Raw genomic sequence first — 12,190 nt, forward strand, 5'->3', positions numbered from 1 at the left:
GTGAAAAGTCATGCGTGTGCAGAGTAACAATAGCATCCATTTCCTTACCCACTCCTCTCCCACTTGATTTGAACACATTTCTGTGATGGAAGGTGCCTTCAGGTTTTCACTGAATTGAGGGTTTTTCTTTAACTTCTTTCTGCTGTGTCTGGGTTCAGTACTAAAACCTGCCAAACTGCAGTGACCAACAGTAAGTGTAACAACAGTGTCAGTTAATGACGTAGAATTGACTTCTTGTCATGGCAGTGATGGCAATGTCAGATCTGAGTAAGCAGACAGATTTGATTTTTAACACTTACTCAGGAGCCAGATTGGAACTACAAATGAGGCCATGCGGCAGGAATTTTTATTTATTTATTTTTTGTTTTTTACTGGTTAGAAAACATCAAATCATACAGTGAAAGGAATGAATTCAGAGTTTTGAGCAGTTTCCGCTGCAGTGTGAATGTAGTCAGGATGCTTCCAGATTCAAATATCTTGTTCAGGGCAGCCTTCTAAGTCAGTCAAAAGACTGCTCTTTGGCTGCTTCATTATTACACAAACAGCGCTATAACCTTATAGAACCCAGCCGTGTCCCAAAATATCCTGACCTGATTTTAATGAAAACAGAGAAGGGTAATGGAAAAGTTGGAGAGCGCCACGCAGAGCATCTCTGAGGGCAGAGTGGTGCGATGCATGACCTTTCATCACCTTGTTTCTGCTTACTTTTCGGATGCTCTCAGCTCCGGTGCATGTTGGGTAAATTACTCATGAAGCAGATCCTTAATCTATTGCCGCCTGGTGTGTGTGCCACAACACTCACTTTCTGTCTCTGTGACTTATTATGCACCTAAAACGTGACACATGTAGGCTGTTATAGGAGCTCGTTGTTGAGTGGCTGCTACGCAGGTGCTCCAGACTGTAGCATCATTGCGCAGAGGACATGAATGATTTATTTCTAAATTCTTGGCATACATGAAAAAACAGATTTGGCCCAAATTGGCAATTCATGGGGCATCATGGTAAGGTAAACTTCAAACTTCTCGTTAAAAAATACTTCTAAAATTGTGATTCCAGTGCAGCCTTAGTATTCTTGTTCATCAGTGCTGAATGTAAGATAAGATAAAACAAGATCAATGTTTGAAACTGTTGGTTTTTGTTAATTCAGCCAATAATCAATTGGCATTAAGTGCAGTACAGTAAATATATGTTTTTTGGTCACACTTTATATAAAGGTACACATATTCACCGTTGACTAGATACTTAATTAGGATGCACATTAGCAACATATGAGTTCTTTATTACTCATTATAAAGCACATATTAATGCCTTAATCTGGGGGATCAGGTTATTATAATCGTAATTCTTGAACAACTTCCTTGTTAATATCAATAAGCAGTAATTAGGAGATTACTGAGGGAAAACGTGGTCTAGTAGTTGTATGATATGGTCATTCCTAAGAAGAGGCTGTCACCTTAATATAAAATGTTACCCTGTTTTTCTCATAGTTACCTTACTGTTGCAGACCCTGATTCTAAAGTACGAGAGGTGGCCAACAAAATCAAACCCAGAACACATAATAACAAAGCATAGATATTGTGAAAAGGATACTTTGCATAACAGAGGCGTCATTCAGCATCCAGCTATTGTTTTTCTGTCTCAACAGATACAGATAAGAATACAATTAGTGACATTTGTGACCACCCCAGACAGATACAGAGATACAGTTTTAATGGAAAACAGTACATCCTGGTGTGCTGTTGTAATAATTGGATCAGATTTTATGGCTCTGTTTCTCTTTTGCTGCTTCACTCCTGCATCACTTATCTCCCTCCCTCCGTGTTATCCATCTTCCTCTCCTCCAGCTCACCAGAACAAGTCATTCATCGCTCCGGCAACCCAGCAGTGTTTTCATTATCACCTGCCTCCTCTCCCTCTGTCACCTGGCTAAAGACGGATGTCAGGGTCATCAATAGCAGACAGAGGAAGCCAGGCGAGCCACCACAGTATCACAGCTCTCCATCTTTACAGTGTTTAGTTCAGCAGCATCGTGTCACTGATAACTTTTTCCATCCTTCCCACTACCCTACTGCATAATAGCTCATCCAACTAGATTTTTCGTCCTCCGTTGACTCCTCCAGAATGAAAAATAAAAACTCCACGCCGGTCCTCTTGAGCGCACATTGCGTCAGTGTTTTGTTGTGCTTTCATTTCAATTTTGTCTCAGTCAAGTCCCTGTCACTCATGGGGATGGAGACATGGCATTGCATTACACACACATGCACACAATGGCCTCCTTTCTCTGCTGCTGTGTGCTGCAGGTGCAGGGGGGACTCATGGGAAAGGGGACTGTATTTCCATTTAAAAAAAAAGCTAGGAATCTGTGTGTGTGTGTGTGTGTGTGCGTGTGTGTGTGTGTGTGTGTGTGTGTGTGTGTGTGTGTGTGTGTGTGTGCACGCACCCAGGTGCAGTCTAAATCAGTACCTGTGACTACAGCGTCTGTGTTTTCTGAAATTTCTGTGTGATGTTACAAGGCATCATTCAAAGACTAAAGAGGAAGAGAGAGGGAGACAGAGAGCAAGTGAAACAGTGTCTAATATTTAATGAGTGTGTGTGTGTGTGTGTGAGGAAGAGATTTAAAGAAAGTCACCAGGAGAGGAAAATGAGAGAGAGAGAGAGGCAGAATGAGGAAAAAGACACGAGACTAAGTAAAAATAGTTTAAATATTCATGTTTTTCGTTAGATGATTTATTCATGAGTGGCTGACATTCCGTTATTTATAAACTGCTTGTGTGTCACCACTGTTGACAGAAGTGTTGCTCTGTGTTCATGGAGGAAGTACACAATGTAAAATGGAACATGAAACAGCCAGCGTGTGCTCAAATGATGCCACAGCAAAGGTTAGCCGTGACTGATAAGCAGTTAGGAAATAGAAGCTAATTTCTTCGTGCGTGCGCACCTTGTGTCACTGCTTACCGAACAGCTGCTGTGTTACTTGCTGTGTATTCTCATCCATGTTTCTCTCCTGACTCCAGATTTTGACCCCAGTCTGGGGCTGATGACTGGCATTGCCCCCCTAAATCCCATGATGCCCGGCCTGGGCCTGGCGCCCCCGCCCCTCTCCCAGGATGTACCAGTTGTCAAGGAGATCATCCACTGCAAGAGCTGCACGCTGTTTCCTCCCAACCCCAGTAAGTCTCATATTAGTTATCGCTGCTGTTGCAACAGATACAAGCGTCATAGAAACACTGCAAGCTGACCCATCTTCAGCGAGCCTGCAGCATGTTTTATTTATCGATGCAGTAGTATGCATTACCTATGACTTACATCTGTCCTCGTCCTCACATTTGGGCTCTGGGTATGCACCACTCAGCCGGATTTTGTGTGACAACAAAGAAATTCTTCCTTAATGTCACCTTTAATACCTCTTAGTACCGCTACCCAGCAGAGCGTGACTGATTTGCATTCACGTTTCATCAGGAAGGAGGGGATGGGGGGGAATTAAAGGAGGTGTGTATATGCATGCAGACGTGCACTTGTGTGATGTCTGTGAATGTATAATTGGAGGAGTGACCTCTGTGAGCACATAACGCAGTGCTGCTGTCTTCAATATGCCAGGCCAAAGAGGTGACAGACTCTGTCCTCCTCTTAGCTCAGCTCAGCCTTATCGCTGCATCTCCCCTTAATCTCTCTGCACCTGCTCCCTCTACTGTACTATATTCATACTAGTTCTCCCTCTCTCTTTTTGCTCCCTCTTTCTCCATCGCATACCGCATCTCCTCTCCTCCCACCTCGCGTTTCAAGGGTCAAATCCACTTAATTACCTGATCACCTCTGAGTCTTCCAGCTACTAGCTGCAGTTCAAAAGGTCCCTGTCAGGCTCCGTCCGTTACATATGTGCAAGCACACACTCATACCTACATACACACTTAATGGGTGATCTAAAGACTCCAGCACCTTTTCTCTTGCAATCAGAGAAATTTAATCAGAACTAACAGCGTTGGTTATGATTAACACGAGTTATGTCAGCCTGTAGCGTGACCTGCTTGCCAACCTACCATTTTAAGATGGTCTCTCCTTGTGTTTTGTTACCTTGATCAAGGCCTTCGCACCAAAATAATAGATATTATTGAATTTCTCTGATTGCAAGTGAAAAGGAGAGTGTGCATGAGTCGTTTGTGCTGTTCTGCCAACCCGTGGTCTCCTGCTCTGCACCTACCGATCCACAGGTATGTGAAGGTTTTGTTCTTTTGGTTTATCCGTATCTGAAATCAATGGGGGTTTGTGGCATCCTTGAACCTGCGCAAAATGGGGTGTGGTAATCTTTCCATTGTGTTTTGCAGCAATAAAAAGAGAATGTTTATTATAAGGAAGCAAGCGAGCTCTCTGCCTGAACCAGGAGAAAATGTTGCCAGCACCTGTTGACCATGAATAACAGCAGGTCAGTGAAAGTTAAGCAGCCAATTTTATATGAAACTGAGCATCAGAGGAGTGGACTCAGTGGTGGATCTGGGATGGCTCCCAAAGGGGCCGTTGCCTCTGTGAGTCCAGTTCCGCTTATAGCCTCAAAATGCCACTGCAGTTTATGCCAAGATGCAAGGCAGGTGTTTTTTTGTCATACTTTAGTACATTTGATTTCTCTGTACCATTTATACTCAGGTGATTTTACCTTTAGTATCTAAGGTTGTATTGGGGCCATTTGGGTAATGTTGCCCAAGGGCTCAGGGCTCCTTAGTGACAATACTGGATTTCTGTTTTTTTTTTTTCTGTGTTTTTTTCTGTATGGAAACTTAACTTATTGCAATATAATATTTCTTAAAATTATGTTCTTTTACATTAGATCCAGATCTGAATTATTTCAGGTCTTATTGTAAAAGTAATTCACTCCTAATCAACCAGACTGTCATCTAATCTCCACACAGGTCATATATAGGAGTCATAACGATGGACCTCTCTTTTTTATTCAGTTGAAGTTATATCCTGCCTAAGGCCCTACATAGCATATTTTAATATGATGTTAATCTCTGCTTTATAATCTTGTTTCATGTCATGGCATATGTATTTATAACACTGTTAATGTATTATTTAGGTCATACATAAGCCCTATTTTCATTGTATATTGATACACAATGAAAAAATAACCCGAAAATAAAACATTTCCTTGTGAGCATGGTCTGCGCTCACACTTTCCCTTCACACTTAGATCCTGTAAATAATTAAACGTGATCCTCGTGTTCAGTCCCACTGGGAGGAACTTTCTCCCCTCTGTTAGAAAGAACGCTCTGTCTCAGGGCTTTTTCAAGGCAGCCTTGCATGTCAGATGGAGAACACATCAATTTCAGCCCAGACTAGTCGTGAGAGCTCCTCACTACTACCAGCGTGGGAGTCTGCCTTTGAGACCAAGTGTGTTTTGTGTTCAGCGTTCACCCCGTAGTACAAAGGATCACTGTCGCGGTTTAATGCAGGCAGAAAAAATGCAACACATGTTAGAAAATAATTGATATTTCCCCTCTACCTTCAGACCTTTACACGAGTTACGCTAGTGATCAGAGACAAGCACATGGATGAAAAGCCGTGTACCTTATCCAGAGTTCATTCTAATCCTGAGGCTGAATGAGGAGCCGTGCTGTTAGCTGCTCAGTGTTCCTACACGAGAACCTGTCATAAACACTCATTGTGTGACCTTAGGTTGCAATCTTTCCCAGCTTGAACACTTCTTGCATTTCTTGTCTTTTTTGTCTCGTCGTGCAGGCACAGAATCGAAGATAGCCTTGCCTTTAAATCCTTAAGAGGCCTGTCAGTAAAAGATAGTTATTCTTGAATTCAGGCTTTCACTTTACCCTCTAAATCTTTTTATTGTGTATAAGGCCGAAGACGTAAAATAAACAGCCAAGAAGCTTAAGAGAGTTTTTTTTTTTTTTTTATATCATAAGCAGGGCCTCAGATGCAGCTCAGTGGGGCAGTGTACGTGCCTTGCACTGCTAAGGTTAAGGACTCCATCTCCTATGGGCCACTCACACACAAATTTTAAGCACTCATGCCACTTGTAAAGCACTTTGGATAAAAGCATCCACCCAGTGGTGTGTTAAGATATAATGTGGGGCACCCATTTAACTGCTTAAACGAAATCTCTCACTTCAACCCTTTCCTCCATCTTCTCCACAACAGTAACTTCACACATCTTCGGGCTATTTGCTGCCACAATTTCATTTTCACTCACCTTCTCTCTCGTACCATTTGTCTCCTTCTATTAATTTCCTTCCCTTTATGTCACCTTTAAGGCAAGAAGTGCGCCATAGATGAGAGTGGGTTGGAAAGTTTGTCCTCAGAGGAAGCCAATTTACTCCCAACATGAAAGGGTAGCTTTTTTCCCCTTTGAAAGATGCCACTGTTGCCTTCAACAGTAGACCAAGAGGATGTCAAAACTGTCCTTTGAAACCAATGGGAAGATATTCTTCAGTAGCAGACAGCTATGTTTCAAAGAGAATAAAAGGGGAAATGCCAAGAAAATAACAGCATTTCAGGTAGAAATTTAACACAGCCATTTATTTGAGGTAATGGCAAGACACTAACCCAGAACCAAACAGAGCCATTGAGGAGATTTTTTGGCTCACTTGTTGGGTTTCCGCTGTAATTGAACCCCCTGGGGTTGTTCTGAGGGGCTCGCAGCATGATGAAGCTGCACCACAGGGGGCAACGCAGGGGGTCACAACAGAAGCTGACATGCATCTTTCTTTCTTCACATGAGTGTTGTTGTTGTTGTTGTTGTTGTTGTTTTTGTTGTGTGTGTGTGTGTTTGTTTGAGTGTGAGTGTGTGTGGGGGTGTCTGTGTTCTGGATAGAGCAGGACCCCCCCAGCTACTCCACCTCAGACATTACATGCAGCTTCCTCCTCATTGACCTTTAACTGAACAGCACTGAAACTCAGCCTTTGTCCGTCTCTCAGCCTTTCTGATGCAAATCTGCACCGTTGTCTTTATGTCTCGCCTACGTTTTTCAACTTTCGTTATCTTCTTGTTTAATTTGCATATATACTGTACATAATATCTATATTTACAAGGCCTATATGTCAGGATTTATATCATCGCTTTTAAAGCGTTCTGAGATCCAGAGTTGATGTGAAAATGCCAAATTTTGTCAGATTCTTGGGATTCCTCATCAGTGTTATAATAAGCCTTGTCAAGCATCATAGAGTTTGAGAGCTCAACCAGTGTGGGAAAATTAGCAGATCTACAGTAAACCGTGATGCATCTTTAGATTTAACAATGTTTTGTTAGCATGCTGGTGTCACTGTCATCACACTTTATGGCCTTAAAGGGGAATCAAAGTGTGTTTACAGGTGTCGAGGAGTGCTGCTGCATGTGTGAACAAAGCTTTACAAAGAGAGAGAGAGAGCTGCACAAAATCCAACTTATTGTCTCACCTGATGTCACTTGAGTCAGCGTCATTTGGGGCTAAAGAAAAAAGAAAAAAAGTGAAAAGTTTGACAAAAATTTGAAAGTGAAGAAAATCTGTTGGTGTGGAGATACCAGAGCTCTGTAGGTGCTCCTCTTCTCTGCTTTAGGCTAACGGCTCGAGGATACACTAGTCGCTGATGGCATAACACATTTACTGTTGGTGGCCAAGTTGCATTATGGGTAATGTAGGTGAAGAAAGAGGAATGTGGAATAAAAGAACATGTCCGCTTTTTTTAACTCTCCGTCGTGAGCCCAGTAATAGGGGTGCAATACTAAATCAGAGTTCAACTGATCACTGAGCCCAAAATGACATCCTCACATTGTTTGTTGTGTCAGCCACACAAAGATGTACAATAGAAGCACATATTTTAGTAAAAATTTAGCATCAATCACATTGTTTACAGAACATGAACAAGAATTTTGATAAAAACTTGCTGTTGTTTGACTTCCTGATTAACCGTCAACAGCTGGACAGTGTTAATGCACAATAATTAATTATCTTTACGGTAATGACTCTTAATATATAATAGCAACTAAAGATTAGAATGAACAGCACAGTCAAGCTGTCGATAAGCAGCTCCACCAGCAGCCCCAGTTTCTGTTTTCACTCAGGGTTTGGACTTTTTCTTCTTCTCTTAACAGAAAAACTTTAGCTTTGATTAAACTTTGTCTCTGTCTTCTTCTGTCTCTTTGTCTTATTCCATGACTCCCATACACACAGACGGAAACCCATTTTCATCTCTCAGCCCTTTAATGCTGAAGACCTACATTTCATTTGCTGCTTCAGGGAATTACTCTGTGAGTGTCTTTAATGGTCATCACTTCCCCCGGCTCTTCTTTTTCCAACACTTTTTCATCGATGTCAGGCTCGTCTGTCTGTAATTACCCTCAAGTAAAAGACCAAAGATGCCCTTCAGAACCCTCCTGTCTACGTGCCTATGTTTCTAAGAAGTCCCATGGATTTCATCCTTCTTTCAAAGCCAAACATTTGGTAATGCAGTCACATCTCTAGTGTGTCTGGAAAAAAAATGTTGGTTTTTAAAGGCAGGCTTTTACGAAGCAAGGATGTCAGCTAAATGTCAGATTGTTACCTTGTTGTCCTTTTATGTTGTCCTCCTCGCTCATCAGCCGAACTCTGTCAGAAATTGTAATTTAATGCTGAATCGTGCAATGAACCGCAGCATGTTTTAGCTGACTGCTAAGTAAAGGCAGGGAAGCTATCACCTTGGTGTTGTCCTAGAGTTGGTGTGTGTGCGTGTCCGTGTGTCTGTGTGTGTTTTCTGGCTTTGAGTATGCCAGTGAGAGAGCGGCCGCTGAGTATGTGCATGTTCCAGTTTTAATGCCATCATCATCGCCAAGGTCAGGGGATGAAGGCATTTGGGCCATGTGCCAGAGCAAGCTGTGACATGAGGAGGACAAAGCCATAAAGTACCTTTGATGTGTTTTAGCATAACTTTGCTACAGGCTCTCCAGCACTAAAGCTACAGGACTGGATAATAGCTCCTCTTGGGCCTATCATTTAATTTCATGTCCCACCTTTTGAGTACTAAGTGAAAAATACACTGTATTTTTTCAAATTTAAGAGATGATTGATAGAAAGTCGTATGATTCAGGCCACAGCTTTATAGCAATGGGAAAGTGATTTCAGCTCCTCTAAGTGTGCATGAATGAGTCCTACATTTCAGCGCTGCCTGAGATACTTTTCACATAACTGCTGGGTCCAATTTGTTCCGTGTTTCAGTCGGCAAATGTCACTATACTTTCATGATGGCTGCTCTAAGAATAGGATATTATTTTGGTTTTATGTTAACCTACACCATATGGGCAGAATTTCTTTGAACTTTTACATAACAAACATTTTCTTCTGTATTCTAACTGTAGCTCAGTTCGCTTAACCAGACTATAACAGGTTGTAGTATTATATGCTGTTTAATCCTTATAATAAAACTTATATTTTCTTTAACAGTTATTTTAGTCATGATATTTTAATTTCATATTAGATTGGTGTCTGTAACATCCATTTCTTATTGAGAAATACAGTCAGTTGCCAGTTTATTAGGTACACTTAGCTAAAACTAATTCAGTCTAATAGAAGGATCCTGCAATAAATTCTGCCTTCAGGAAGGTTATTATGTTCAGTCTTGTTGAAATTGTCTAAGAGCTGTTGATTGAACCCCACAGTGCTTTTTGAGGTTAGAGTCTGTGCTGCTGTTGAAGTCTATTGTTTTATATTGCAAGGTGTTTCTTGTGATAGTCTGTCCATCACACTTATATCAGTGAGGACCAAAACACCACAAACTGCAGCCTGATCAACACCTCTCTAACATGTTTAAACACAATATTATTTAATGAATAAATAAATAATTGATTATTCGCACTATAAGTTGAGAGACGGGCAGCTGCAGCTGTACCTAATATGTCATGAATAATGACAAATAGGTAAAAACAGGACAAAAACAAGTATAATGTACTGTAGTGTGAAGGTGGATAATAGTACCTGTGTGACTGCTATGTTTCGCTCACTTTTTAGTGCAATACTTCAACATTTTGGGAAATACAGCTGCTGTGGATTGAATGAGAAGATTAATACTCCTCTCATGTCTTTTTGTTAAGTGTGAAGGAACAGCCAAGAGATGATTATCTTATCTTAGCATGAAGACTGGAAGCAGGTTCTGTCCAAAGGACCGTTACCAGTACATCGTAACAATCACTAATTAACACATCATATCTTGTTTGTTTAATCCAAACTTAAAATCCAGTCCTCATGTGTAGGTGAGAATGATTATATTGATATCTTATACATGTGCACATCACTTATGGGATTGCTTTCTTGACAGTTTCGCCAGATGAATTTATTGTATTCATTCATGCTAAAAGCATACATATAATCACAAAATCCTGTGGTTGGTCTGCTTTTCTTTTACAGCACAAAAGAACCGCAGATTTTGAATGATGGCTTTCTCAACAATGGAAATAAACCAAACAAAATAAGCAAAAGTGCAAGAGTCACTGAATCACACCAAACAGCTAAGATATGAATGCATCCTTATTTCGCTTGACTTATGAATGGTAAACCACCATACCTTAAAAATACAGCATTTTCATTCCAGCTCTGTTCCAGTCCAAAGACAACAAATGTTCAGCCTGAAAGCATAAACCTCACTCGAGCACTCTTTGCCTTAAATGTTCAATCAATAAAGAAGTAATTTGGCTCTTTCTCAGCCACACCAAACTTGAGTTGAGCTGTGTCCCATACTTTCCAGGTTAAACGACAGTGCTAACATGAAAGCACAGGTGGTTCAGCATCCACCAATTCCCCAGTTTCCTGTGTACAGACTTAACCAGTCAGTCATATCATCCACGGCGAGCCGGATCTTTCTCTGATTAGATCAGTCAACATTTATCTTTGCTCAGTCAGATCAGTCAGCTTTGGACCGTCGACATGAAAGGGTCAACCTCTGTCTGGCCGGAAGGATTTGATTTTCATGCTCGGCATGGCGTGACGTGATTATCTCTGTAATATAAAAATAATTCAAACATACTGTTCCACAGTATCTCATTGTATCATTCTATAATTTCATCACGATATGGTCTCAGACAAGTTTCTCCCCTACTGTACATCTCATCGTTATGTCATCATCATGTACATTTGGCTGACTGAGCTTTGGATTTGGTTTCGTTGATTGCTGGCCTTCTTTCTGGGGTCATCCCAATGTGCAGACAGCCGTCTGGAATAGGTGCTGTTGATTTGTCCCGGGATACTCCTGCTCCTAAATTCTAATGAAACTGAGATGCTGGTCACAGAACCCTGCTTAACACTGACACCAGTTTGATTCAGTAACTCTCAGCAACTGTGGGATTTGTCAGAGTTTGACGGAAGAATCTTGGTGTTGCATTTGATTGTACGTTCTCTTTAGAAATGCCTTTTTTTTTACCTACACAACATAGTCAAACATGCTCTTACCTGTCTGTGGCTGATGGGGAGACCCTAATTCACACCTGTGTTTCTTCCAGACTTAACTATTGCAATGTTTTGTTGTCAGGCTAGTTGTGTGCTAGTACTAAAAGCAACATATATTTCATATACATCAGTCCTGATGGATCAGTCCTCTGTTCCTCTTTGTGAGGTTTCTTTCCTCTGTAAAGGGAGTTCTTGGGGAGTTTTTCCTTATCCAAATTGGGAGTCTAAGTATAGACTGTGTTGTATGCTGTAGAGATTGTAGCCCCTTGAGGCAAATTTGTGATATTGGGCATTATAAATAAAACTGGCTTGACTTGACTAACTTGATAAAGATATGAAGAAGAAGACCTTTCAGAAGCTGTAGATGCCACTTCCTTTGGTATTTCCTGTTCCATTTTTTTATGGCATCCAGTTTTCTTTTGCATAATGTGGCTTAAATGTAATGTGAGTCACTTCCAAGCACTCAGTTTCATGCATTTAATAGCCGCATTACAGCATTATATCATGAGCACACACGTCCTTGACTAGCTGAGGGAGTGCGTCAACAGTGCCAAGCTGACCAAGACTGTGCTTGAATTAATTAATGGAAAGCAAAATATAAGACACATCACAGCCTTTAGCGGCTCTTTGAAGACAGATTGTTGATCCAATATTAAATACAGGCAAAAGAGAAAAATAATTGACTTCATGGGAAGCAATGCAAAGCAAACTGAGCTCATTTAGCTGGACTGGAATTCAAAAGCAGACTGAATCCATATGGATTTACACTTTTGATGTGTTTGCCTACCTTGTCT

At 41.1% G+C, this 12,190-nt stretch overlaps 1 protein-coding gene across 1 annotated transcript in view; it reads left to right on the top strand.

The window, feature by feature from the left end:
- Positions 1–12,190, top strand: part of LOC121611343 (ecto-NOX disulfide-thiol exchanger 2-like) — a 121,680-nt gene that overhangs the window by 66,601 nt on the left and 42,889 nt on the right. Inside the window, exon 4 of the mRNA XM_041943870.1 lies at positions 3,015–3,170. Within this exon, the coding sequence (XP_041799804.1) occupies positions 3,015–3,170 (156 nt within the window). The remainder of the gene's footprint in view (positions 1–3,014; positions 3,171–12,190) is intronic.

The sequence above is a fragment of the Chelmon rostratus genome, chromosome 9, assembly GCF_017976325.1.
Source record: "Chelmon rostratus isolate fCheRos1 chromosome 9, fCheRos1.pri, whole genome shotgun sequence".
In the NCBI taxonomy this organism is placed as follows: Eukaryota; Metazoa; Chordata; class Actinopteri; order Chaetodontiformes; family Chaetodontidae; genus Chelmon; species Chelmon rostratus.